Source organism: Nematolebias whitei, chromosome 21 (assembly GCF_014905685.2).
Source record: "Nematolebias whitei isolate Nwh7 chromosome 21, NemWhi1, whole genome shotgun sequence".
Classification (NCBI taxonomy): Eukaryota; Metazoa; Chordata; class Actinopteri; order Cyprinodontiformes; family Rivulidae; genus Nematolebias; species Nematolebias whitei.
In genome coordinates, this window is record NC_056518.1 from 31,006,520 (window position 1) to 31,017,111 (window position 10,592).

Genomic DNA, 10,592 nt, shown 5'->3' on the forward strand with positions numbered 1-10,592 from the left:
CGGAGAGTTCGAAACTACACGGAGAGTTCGAAACTACACGGAGAGTTATAAACTACATGGCACTTTAAAAATGTTTTGTCTCTAAACAGAATCTGAGGAGAAATAAACTCGGTCCGTTTTATGTGTGCAGAACTTTAAGTAGCCACCAGAGGGCGCTCAGATTACAACATAACCTGCAGCTGCAGCAGCAAGTCTCAAACCTCAGACTCTGGTTCTGATCCAGACCAGTGAACTCAGCGCCGTTTTAAAACCCTCTTCAACTAGCTCCTGTAAGGGGGAGGGGAGGCATCGGGCCGGTACCGAGCAGCTGGTACCTCACTGAGCTGCTCTGTTGGAGACTGGCTGAATTCTGGGTGTTGTTGACCTGCGAGTCATGTCGCTCTTTAAATCATGGACTACGTGCACGGCTTGCTGGCCGTTCACATTATTTTGATGTGCACGTTAAATCCACCTCAGAAGCTGACAGAAGCCGAAGCAGGCTGCAGCTTCGGCTTCTAGCAGGCTGCAGCTTCGGCTTCTAGCAGGCTGCAGCTTCGGCTTCTGTTGGTGTCATCCTCTGGAATGGTGTTTAAATTAAAAATGATTGAAAACCAAAGAACTCGTTAAACTTACTGTAGGCAAACGGAACCATTTAATTAAAGTTCCTGACCTTTGACCTTAGCCAGAGCTCAGACTGGACCTTTGAATGTAAAGCTTCAGAACCTGCAGCTGAAACACTCAAAACAAACGTTTGAACTTTGATTTAAAGAAACAGACTTTGATCTTTCATGGTTTCCTCTTTAGCTCCATGACTACAGAGTTGAGTTGGACCTGAGCCTGCCAGCCCCCCTGGACCTGGTGGCCCGCTGGTTGTTGAAGACAGAGGGGGCTCTGGCTGAGGGACAGGGGGGCCCTCAGGACCACGGCTGTGCTGCTGATGAAGCCAGAGAGAAGCAGCAGCTGCTCAAAGTAAGACGCATCTGAAAGTCCAGGCCCGGTGTCTGACACCAGCTTTAAATGTTCTGGACCTCCTGCTCGTTGTTGCAGAGCTGCTTGGAGGAGATGCCACAGCACTTCAGAACCTTCCAGTCCTTCAGGAACCTGGACGAGTTCGGAAACACCATGGTTCCTGCAGACAAGATGGATGAGCTGAAGAGGAGGTGAGCTCACTCACTGACGTGTGTGTGTGTGTGCGAGCGTGCGTGCGTGTGTGTGCACGTTCACATTCTCCAGATTCTGGATGGAACGTTTAGGATCAGGACCTTCATGCTGAGTAGTACCAGAACGTCTCCTGATGGACCTTTTCCTCCACCAGGTTTACCGGAGTCAGAGTCACTGCCAAGTACCACGGGATCAAGCTGGAGTACCAGGAGCACCACCACATGGTTCTGGACCTGCTGGGTCAGATCAAGGCCAAGCTCCTGGTCTGGAAGAGACCGTATCTTTCTGCAGAAGCTGTCAAGCTGCTGCTGCAGGAATGGCATGTAAGAAGCAGAGATCAGTCGACGCGTGTTTTTCAGACAGAATCACCGTCGCCTGATGTTTTTATCAAAAGCTACGAAAATGATCAATAAAAACATGGATCATCTTGATCAGCTTATAATATTGAAGACAATATCATAAGCGGAACCTGACACACACCTGCTCCACATACACAAAGTTTACCTGAACATTTTAACATTAAACACAAAACATTAATATTAATTCAGTCTGAAACATTAAGATCAAAACCACTTTTAGCTGCTTTCAGTCCTGGTCCTTCGGCTCGGGCTTTCTGGATCACGGCTCACTTTTCACTGGAGACTCTCAAACCTGCGTCAGTCTGACTCCGACTGTTTGTTTAAAATTAAATATGATTTTACGACATTTTCCACAGGAAGTGGTGGACAAACTGCAGCTTCCTTCCTTGTTGGAAGCTGCTCTTCAGAAGCTGAAGCTCGTCTCCGAGAAATATTCCAGTAAATCTGCTCTGGGTGAGTCTTTTTACACGAGCTGCGTGCGTCTGTGTCCACCAGGTGAGGTGTTCACCTGAGCTGTGTGTGCTCCTCAGCTGCAGATTACCACAGCGTCAGCCAGCATGCGACGAAGCTCGAGGAGGAAACCCTGCTGGTTCTGCAGGAAGTCTCGTCGACCAAGAGCATCATGGGTCGGGTCCTGTCCGCCTGGGAGGCTTACAGCGACTGCATGAGCTCCGTTCAGGCTTGGCTTCAGCAGGGATCGGTACCACACAGCCGAGGAAACGAGCCGACGGTACCACGAACACAGAGACATTCCGGTTCAGACGCAGATTAAACCCAGAAATAATCCCACTTGCCTCATTTAATCTTACAATCTCATGCCTACATTCCAACAAGAACATATTGAAACAGTCAATGAAGCCGTTTGTCTCCATGATGTTGTGAGGACTACATGTAGATCGTCACTGTCTTACCTGCTCTCAGAGAGGGTCTGATAGAGCCAACAAGCTAAACACTAGCTAAAAGCTAAATGTATCAATCACTATAGCTTAAAGTAGTGTAATATTAGCTACACGTAGCAAAAAGATAGCTAAAAGCTAATTGTAGCAGAACGTAGCTAATTATTTGTGAGTGAAGTAATTTATTTAAAAATATAGACGCCTCCCGAATGAGCTGAAGGTTTTGACAAACAGCTAAAACAGCACGTCTGCAGATTGTAAGATAAAAAGTAAACGCTGATTCAGCATTCCCACAACAATAAAACCAAATACTTGAAGTTGAAACGTCTTAACTCTATCAGTTCTGCAGATTTCCTCACTCTAAGCCCCGCCCCTTTCTGCGTGTTGTCCAGGTGACGCCTGAATCCATGTCTGAGTGGGGGACCCGTCACGCCCACCTGAACGAGGCGGGGGCCTTCCTGATGGAGGCCACGGACCCTCTCACCAGCAGAGCCCTGGCAGACGAGCTGCGGAAGCTGAACACGCTGTGGGCGGAGTTTGTCAGCAGAAGCAGCTGTGTAGGTTCTCCTCGGGGGGGACCTCCGGTTCCTCTACTTCTCCTTAAAACACATTTGTTTTGGCTTTGGCTTTCTTTTTAAAATCAAATGTAGCTTTGTGTCCGGTCGTTTTGATGAGAAGCTTTTCAAATCCTTTTCTTCAGATTTTATTGATTTGTGATCAGGAGGAGGAGGAGACTCCAGGAGTTTTCAGCTCTTTGGACGTGCACCTCCTCACATGAGCTAAAAGAGTTTAAAAGTGCGCACCTTTACTGTTGTGTTGTTTAATCAGGAGAGCCGAGCTGTCGGCGGCGCTGACGTCCAGGTGAACCCTCAGGACCTCCAGGCGTTGATCAGAGAGGCCACCCTGATCCTTAAAGAACCTCTGGAGGCCCTGGCAGCTCCTTTACGCACCTACAGGAAGAGACTCCAGGTTGGACCCACCGACTCTTTAATTTCACGTTCTGTGATGATCAGTCTCTGTTTTGGTGACCACAGACGTCTCTTCTCTTCAGTTCATCATGAGGAAGATCAAAGAAGTGGACCTGGAGGCTCTCGGTCCCTCTCCAGAATCTCCTCCGGATCAGTTACAGAAACTGAGGCTTGCAGTTCCTGAAGTATGAAGTCCTCCTCGGATGTCTTCCTCGTGACATGCATGGTCTTTGATGTGCTCCGTCCCCCCCTGTCCCCAGGTGATGCAGACCTTGTTCGAGGCAGAGCAGGTTTGTGCAGAGATGCAGCACGGCGTCTCCGGGCTGGACACCAGGTTGGCTGAGCTGCTGCTCTGGGAGATGGAGGCCAGAGAGCTGTACGAGCTGCTGAAGGCCGCAGAGCCACGACGCCAAGGCCAAGACCCCCGAGCCAGGGTGAGGCTTCCAGAGAGCCTCGGGTCCTTCCATGAACCAAACTGAATGTTTGTTGTTGTTGGTTCTCAGTCCTCCAACAAGCTTCAAAGATAAAATAACTGCACTTCTGTTCTGAAGATGTTTTAGCCTTTTCAGCCTCAAACTGCTTGAGATGATCCAGTTATAAACTCACGTGCAGATTAATCTCCCTCCCCTCCCTGCTGAGGGTCATTGGGTCTTATGTTTGTGTCCTGGCTCTCACGTGTATTTGTATCTGCAGGTGACCAAAACTTCTCTCATTCGAGCCGAGCTAACACAGCAACTCATGACCCTCTGCAGTGAGGGCAGTGAGGTTGATCTGCACGTGAGTTCAGCTGCATTAACAGAACATCTTGCGCAGTTTACAACTTGACCTCTGCAGTTCAGAAACACTGAAGCGCTCTGGATGTGAAGGGAAACCTCTTTGGCTACAGAACAAAAGTCTAGTTCTTTGTTTTAAATTCAAACTGTAGGTTTAAACATACTTTTATGAAAACATTAAAGATTATTGAGTTTACTTTTTGTCTGCAGGTGATAATTTCCCGTGGTCTGCAGCTGGAGGGTCAGGTGGTCACAGAGGAGCAGGACCTGCAGGTCATAGTCATGACAAGTCAGAAAGACTCCCCCATCCAGTATCTCCATGCCTCAGCCATGCAGCACCGAGTGCAAGCTGCAGTGGCCCAGTCTCAGGTCCGCTTGTCTCTGTCTTTGTCTCTCTGTCACTCTCTGTCTCTCTGTCTTTGTCTCTTTCTGTCTCTTTCTCTCTGTGTCTCAATGTCACACTCTGTCTCTCTCTTTCTGTCTCTCACTGTCTCTGTCTTTGTCTCTTTCCATCTCTCTGTCACTCTGTCTCTCTGTCTTTGTCTCTTTCTCTCTGTGTCTCAATGTCACTCTCTGTCTCTCTGCGTCTCTCTTTGTGTCTCTATGTTTCTCTCTCTCTCTGTGTCTTTCTCTCTTTGCATCTCTCTGTGTTGCTTTGTCTCTGTTTCTGTCTCTCTCTCCCTCTTTGCTTCTCTGTGTCTCTCTGTTTCTGTCTGTCTTTCTCACCCTCTCTCTCTGGCTTTCTCTGGCTCTTTCTCTAACACACACACAGTATATTGTACATAAAGGGTGTTTTGTATTTCAGGAAGCCATCGGTATGCTCAGCAGCCTGGGAGCTCGGAGGGACAGGAGTAGAAGTCCTTCAGAGGCTGGTCCTCCTTCAAAGGTCTTTATTCTAAATGAAACCGAACCTAAATGGCAGAGACCCTCAGACACCAGGCTGCCAACTCCAGGGTCTGAGATCTGTCGGGGTTCACATCACAGTGACAGAAACGTTGGGCCAAAGATAGTAGTGCAAGAACACAGAGAAGAAAAAATGACGTCTCCACCGATGCCGTATACCTACGCTCAGGCTGTGACCGGAACAAGGTCTTCACCAGAGGGACAGACTCCGGTTTCTCAAGAGACAGCTGCACAAAAACCACACGAGACTCGACATCAAGATCAGAAACCACAACAACAGTTCCTGCAACAAGGTCCTTCCAGACAACCAGCAACTGAAACAGAACAGCAACATGTCCTGCGTGAGCAATCAGTAAGAGAGAAACAACTAGAAGAGTTGATGCACGAAGAACCAGAACCCCAGCAGAGCAAGCAAGAACAGGACCACCATCGGAAAGAAGTTTATCGGTATCAAGCAGAGCAGCTGGCAGACAAGACTCCACATCAGCAACCACCGTCAAAGAAAACCTCTCTGAGCTCACAGGAACTGCAGAGCAGAAAGGCTCAGGCCATGAAGAACCGACCCTGGCTGCAGAAAGCTGCTTCAGGGGACAAGAAAAGACCAAGTCCACATCCAGAACAAGATCCTGCTCAGACTAAACACATGAGGTCACAGGTAAAATCGGTGTCCGCTCCTCAGGTGGTCTTGCATCATTCATCAACCGGTGGGGAGCAACCGGAACCACAGGCAGGACTCGCTAAAGAGCCACAGCAACTGCAAGGAAGGCAACAAAATGAAGCTCAGCAACAAAACAAGCAACAGCAGCAACAGAGGCAACTTCAGGACACCAAAAAGCAACAAGTTGTGAAACAGGCCAAACCAGGTTTAGACATCAAGACTAAAGCCTGGACAGTAACTGAGACTCAGTCCAAGAACCAAACAAAGATCCAGGATCAGTCCCAGCCCAACGTGCAGCCTGTGGTCCAGGTGTCCCTCACAGGTGTGTCTCACTCTTCCACAGACAGCCCACAGACACAGACAACGAGCTTCTCACAAACTGGATTGAATGAAAGTCAGTCACAGAGACAAACTCCTCCAAAGCCCCATAGCTCTGTAAAAACTCAGTCCATGTCCCAGACGTCAGTTTCTGCAGAATCTCAGCTTCTTCTGCAGCCACAGGGTCCAGCCCATGGTCCAACAGTTGCTCAAGTTCATACATGGACTTCTATTGGCCCTTCTCCTGTGCCAGCACTGGTTCCAGGCCACATTCAGCCTCCTGTGCCTTCCCACATTCAGCTTCGGACTCATCCACAGTCCTGGGCTTCTGTGAGGTCCCCTTCTCCTAAACCACCCACACATAAGCAGCCTGAAACTATTGGTCAGGTAAAATCCTTCAATTCACCTCACCCACAGCCCAGAGATCCTCTTGAAACTCGTTCTGATGTGAAAACCCATCCGGAAATCCATACAATGCCCATGAACCTGCCTCAGATCCATGCAAAATCAGGAACCCAGGTTCCTCCTCAAACTCATGTCCAGTCAGTGACCCAAGTTCAGGCCCATCCTCAGCAAAAGGCAAACCTTCAAACCAACAAGTTGTCCTTTCCCCAGGTTCAAACTCATGTTCAGCCAGTGGTCAGGCCAAGTGACCCTCAACTACCAACTCATCATCAAACCAATGCTCAACCTGTGGTCCATCATCGGGACCATCCTGTTCCTGACCCTGTGACTTGTTCTCATCCTCCAGTCATACAGCATGGTCTTCATTCCCAGGGTCAGTTGCAGGCCTGGTCTCCAGTCCGAGCCTCATCCCCCATGTCTTCTCAGCAGCTCCAGGCTGCTGCTGGAACTACAACTCAACCACAGCTTTATCACCAGGGTTACTCTCAATTTTCATCTCAACAATGGACAAATAAACAGGAGTCACAAAGTCAGGCCATGTTCCATCAGAGACATCCTGTTTCACAGCTTTACCCTCAGGCTCCCATGTCCCAGTCTTACCCAGGAGCTCAGGCTGTACCACAGTGGCCCCAGCAGCAAGGGACTCAAGTCTCCCCTCAAAGGTTTGCTCACATGGGTCTATCTTATAATCAGCCTCAAATCCATCTCCAGGCACACACTCAGTCATGGTCTCAAATCCAACCGCAAATCCCCCCCCAGGGTTCTGTCCAACTCAGGCCCCATCAACCAATGCAAACCATCCAAACAGAACAAGGCCATGTTCAGCAGCAGACTTGGGTTCAGCCAATACCACCACTTCAGTCCCAGCCTTACGGTCATCCTCAGACTGAGCAGCATTTAATGGGTCAACACCAGGCTCCGATCCAAACGTACATGGCTTCTCAATCACATCCGCCACACCAGGCCCAGGTTCAGCTACCTATACAGGGCCCACTACAAACTCTGCAGACCCACTCCCAAACACACATCCAGACACAACCAGGGCTCCAAGCTAAGCCTCACACCAAGCCCTCTTCAGAGCCCAAACCCTTCCAACATCTGCACCTGATGACTGAGGAAAAAAGTGCATCTTCTCCAGTGTCCAAACCTCTGGACCAATCAGGATTTCAAATACCAGCCCAACCAAAGGTACTATCAACAGTCCAGTCCAAAGTCAAATCAGAACCCAAGCCTCAACCCATGCTGCCCAAACCAGTTCCATCAACGGCAACGACTATGGTTGAATCTTCAACTAAACTCAGGATTCAAAAACAAACCGTGTCACAGCCTTCAGGTCAAACAGAACCCGAGGTTACACAATCTATGGTAACAACCAAGCCCCTAGTTCTGACACCAACTCAGGTACAAAATGAGCCCCTGGTTTTGACACCAACCCAGGTACAAAATGAGTCCCTCGTTCTGTCACCAACCCAGGTACAAAATGAGCCCCTTTCTCTGGCACCAACCCAGGTACAAAATGAGTCCCTGGTTTTGACACCAACCAAATCTCAAGTTGAACCAAGACAGGAGTTCAAGTTGCAGACTGAGACCCCAACAGAACCTGTGGCTCAGTCACTAATTCAACCTAACATTGACTCAACATCACAATCTAAGGTCCAGTCGGTGATTCAACCCAACCCCGAGGCACGATTTCAAACACAGGATCAGTTATCATCTTCACCCAAACCCCAAACACCTCCACAGTCCAAGGTTCAGAGCAAAGTTCCAACAAAACCTGTGGCTCAGTCACCAATTCAACCCAAATCTGATGCATTACCTCAGCCTAATGTCCAATCAGTGTCTCAACCCAAACCTGAGGCACAGCCCCAAACTCCTCCACAGTCCAAGAGTCAATCCCCACTACAGACCAGACTTCAGACTCAACCACTCCCACCATCAAACCCTCAGACCCCATCTCCCCTGCAAACCAGGCCTCAACAAAAACAGACCAGTCCTGTCTTCCAGGTCCCCGTTCTGCCTCAGATCCGAGTTGAGTCCACAGAGGACCTCATCAGACCCCCTGCTCTGGCTCAGGCCCCTCCTCAGGCCTACACAGAGGCCTACATGAAGGCTCGAGCTCTGGCCATGAATGGCTTTGAAGAGGCCAAGCACTGCCTGCAGGCGCACATCCTCGAAGCCATCTCAGTCTTCAAAGACAAGTGTTTGTCAGCTGAGCAAGCAGCAGTTAAACAGGTAAATGTAACATTTCCAGGTGATTTAACAAGTTACTGTGACCAATAAATTGTTGTTTTTGTGAATAATTGTTTAGAATGTGTGCTGCGTTTACTCGAGGAGATTTTTGCTGATTTAGGCCCCTATAAAGATCTCTAAATATCTTCAGATTTTGTATTAAACCGATTCCATAAAGTAATCCTGCAGGTGTTTGTTTCTGTCTCAGGAGGCTCTCAGGACTCTGGACCCGGAGCTCCTGGAGGAGTTCCTCAGAGCAGCCAAGGGCATGGAGGCATTCTGTACCCCCTCACAGCTCAGAGACATGGACTCCTTCGCCCAGTCCGTCAGGACGCAGTGGGAGGTAGGACGCTGTGTAATCTGCTAAGTTTTCTGTAGCTAGATGCTAAAATTAGAGAAACCATGACTAAAAGCTAAAGCTAAAATTAGCAACAAACAGAAGGAAAAGCTAAAAAAAAATAAAAATACTGACAATGCTGTGGCCGGGAGTTTTCAGTCACAACTAGGTGACTCATGGACTTCATAGTACCGAAGGTTGCTGCAGGTTGAGTAATTTCCTGTTGATTTAATCTGGTTTTATTTCACCTCCCAGACTGTGAGAGCCGACATCTCAGGCTTTTTGCTCCACTTACGGTTTGAAGTAAGAAGGAAAGCTTTTAACTCAGCTGCCCTGCGGTGTGAGATGCACTTAGCATCCGGCTTAAACAAACGGGAACAGGTAGTGACTTCACTGCAGCTGATTTCTACAGGTGTGCGTCAGAGGATGGGGACGCAGCTTAGCTCACCTGCTTTGCTTTGAGAACTGTTCTTCTTCTGGACTTCAGTGGGGACTTTGGTGTTTTTCTCAGAAGGCTGTTTTAGCAGGGGTGTGTGTGTGTTCAAAGTCTGTCTTGTTCAGACAGGACTAACACCTGCTCACAGGTGACGTCAAGAATAAAATTGATAAAATATCAGTTTAGTGGTAAAAACAAAGCCAGTGGTTCCCAACCGTGGTCCTTGAGGAACACCATCCTGCATGTTTTACTTGTCCCTGCTTTGACACACTTGATTTGTATGAGAGTGATTAACAGGCTTCTGAACTTGAAGTAATTAAATCACTGAATCATGTGTTGGAGCAGAGAAACAACCGAAACATGCAGGATGGTGTTCCTCAGGGACCAGCATTGGGAACCACGGGTGTAAACGATGTTTGGAAATAAACATTTAAAAATCTTTGTGCTAAATGGCTGCTGGGTTGGGCTCGCGCTGTCCAAAATGTCTGCTGGGTCTCTTGAGCTGTGTTTCTGATTGTACTGGAAATATTTTCATCTGAACGTTTGAGATGCAAAAGACTGAATAAAAATAAGAAAGTCCATGTTCCTTCAATTCTGGGTTTAATGTCTCAGGACAGACCAATGAGCAGCTGTCAGCATGGTGGTGGAGTCAACCATGAGTCCATCCTGAGTTCATGCCGAACAGCTGAAGCTTGGACCAAACTGGGCCCAACAGGACCGTGATCCCAAACACAGCAGCTGATCTACAACAGAGCAGGTCAGAAAGAGCAGATGCAACGGCCCAGTCAGTCCAGAACCTGAACCTGATGGTGGACCTTCAGAGAGCTGAGCAGAAACCTCAAAGAACTGAAGCAACAATGGAAAAAAAAGTGGGTCAGAACTCCTCCAGAACCAGGAGAGATACTGATGAAGTCCTGCAGAGAACCACAGAGGGTTCTGCTGCTGAAGGAGGTTCTGTTGGATCAGAGGCACAAGCCGAGGTTCAATTTGAATCAAGAACTCGTTAAAGATCATCCATCCATCCATCCATCTAACTGTCCATCCATCTATCTAACTGTCCCATCCATCCATTCAGCTAACTGTCCATCATCCATCCATCCATCCATCCATCCATCTAACTGTCCATCCATCCATCCATCCATCCATTCAGCTAACTGTCCATCCATCCAT

General features: G+C 48.5%; 1 protein-coding gene across 1 annotated transcript in view; it reads left to right on the forward strand.

Annotated features, from left to right (window-relative positions):
• syne2b (spectrin repeat containing, nuclear envelope 2b) overlaps nt 1-10,592 on the forward strand; it is a 46,741-nt gene that overhangs the window by 18,105 nt on the left and 18,044 nt on the right. Inside the window, exons 13-24 of the mRNA XM_037694816.1 lie at nt 784-948; nt 1,027-1,139; nt 1,295-1,463; nt 1,856-1,952; nt 2,030-2,229; nt 2,788-2,952; nt 3,224-3,364; nt 3,447-3,548; nt 3,624-3,797; nt 4,347-4,505; nt 4,942-8,652; nt 8,858-8,992. Coding sequence (XP_037550744.1) covers nt 784-948; nt 1,027-1,139; nt 1,295-1,463; nt 1,856-1,952; nt 2,030-2,229; nt 2,788-2,952; nt 3,224-3,364; nt 3,447-3,548; nt 3,624-3,797; nt 4,347-4,505; nt 4,942-8,652; nt 8,858-8,992 — 5,331 coding nt within the window. The remainder of the gene's footprint in view (nt 1-783; nt 949-1,026; nt 1,140-1,294; nt 1,464-1,855; nt 1,953-2,029; nt 2,230-2,787; nt 2,953-3,223; nt 3,365-3,446; nt 3,549-3,623; nt 3,798-4,346; nt 4,506-4,941; nt 8,653-8,857; nt 8,993-10,592) is intronic.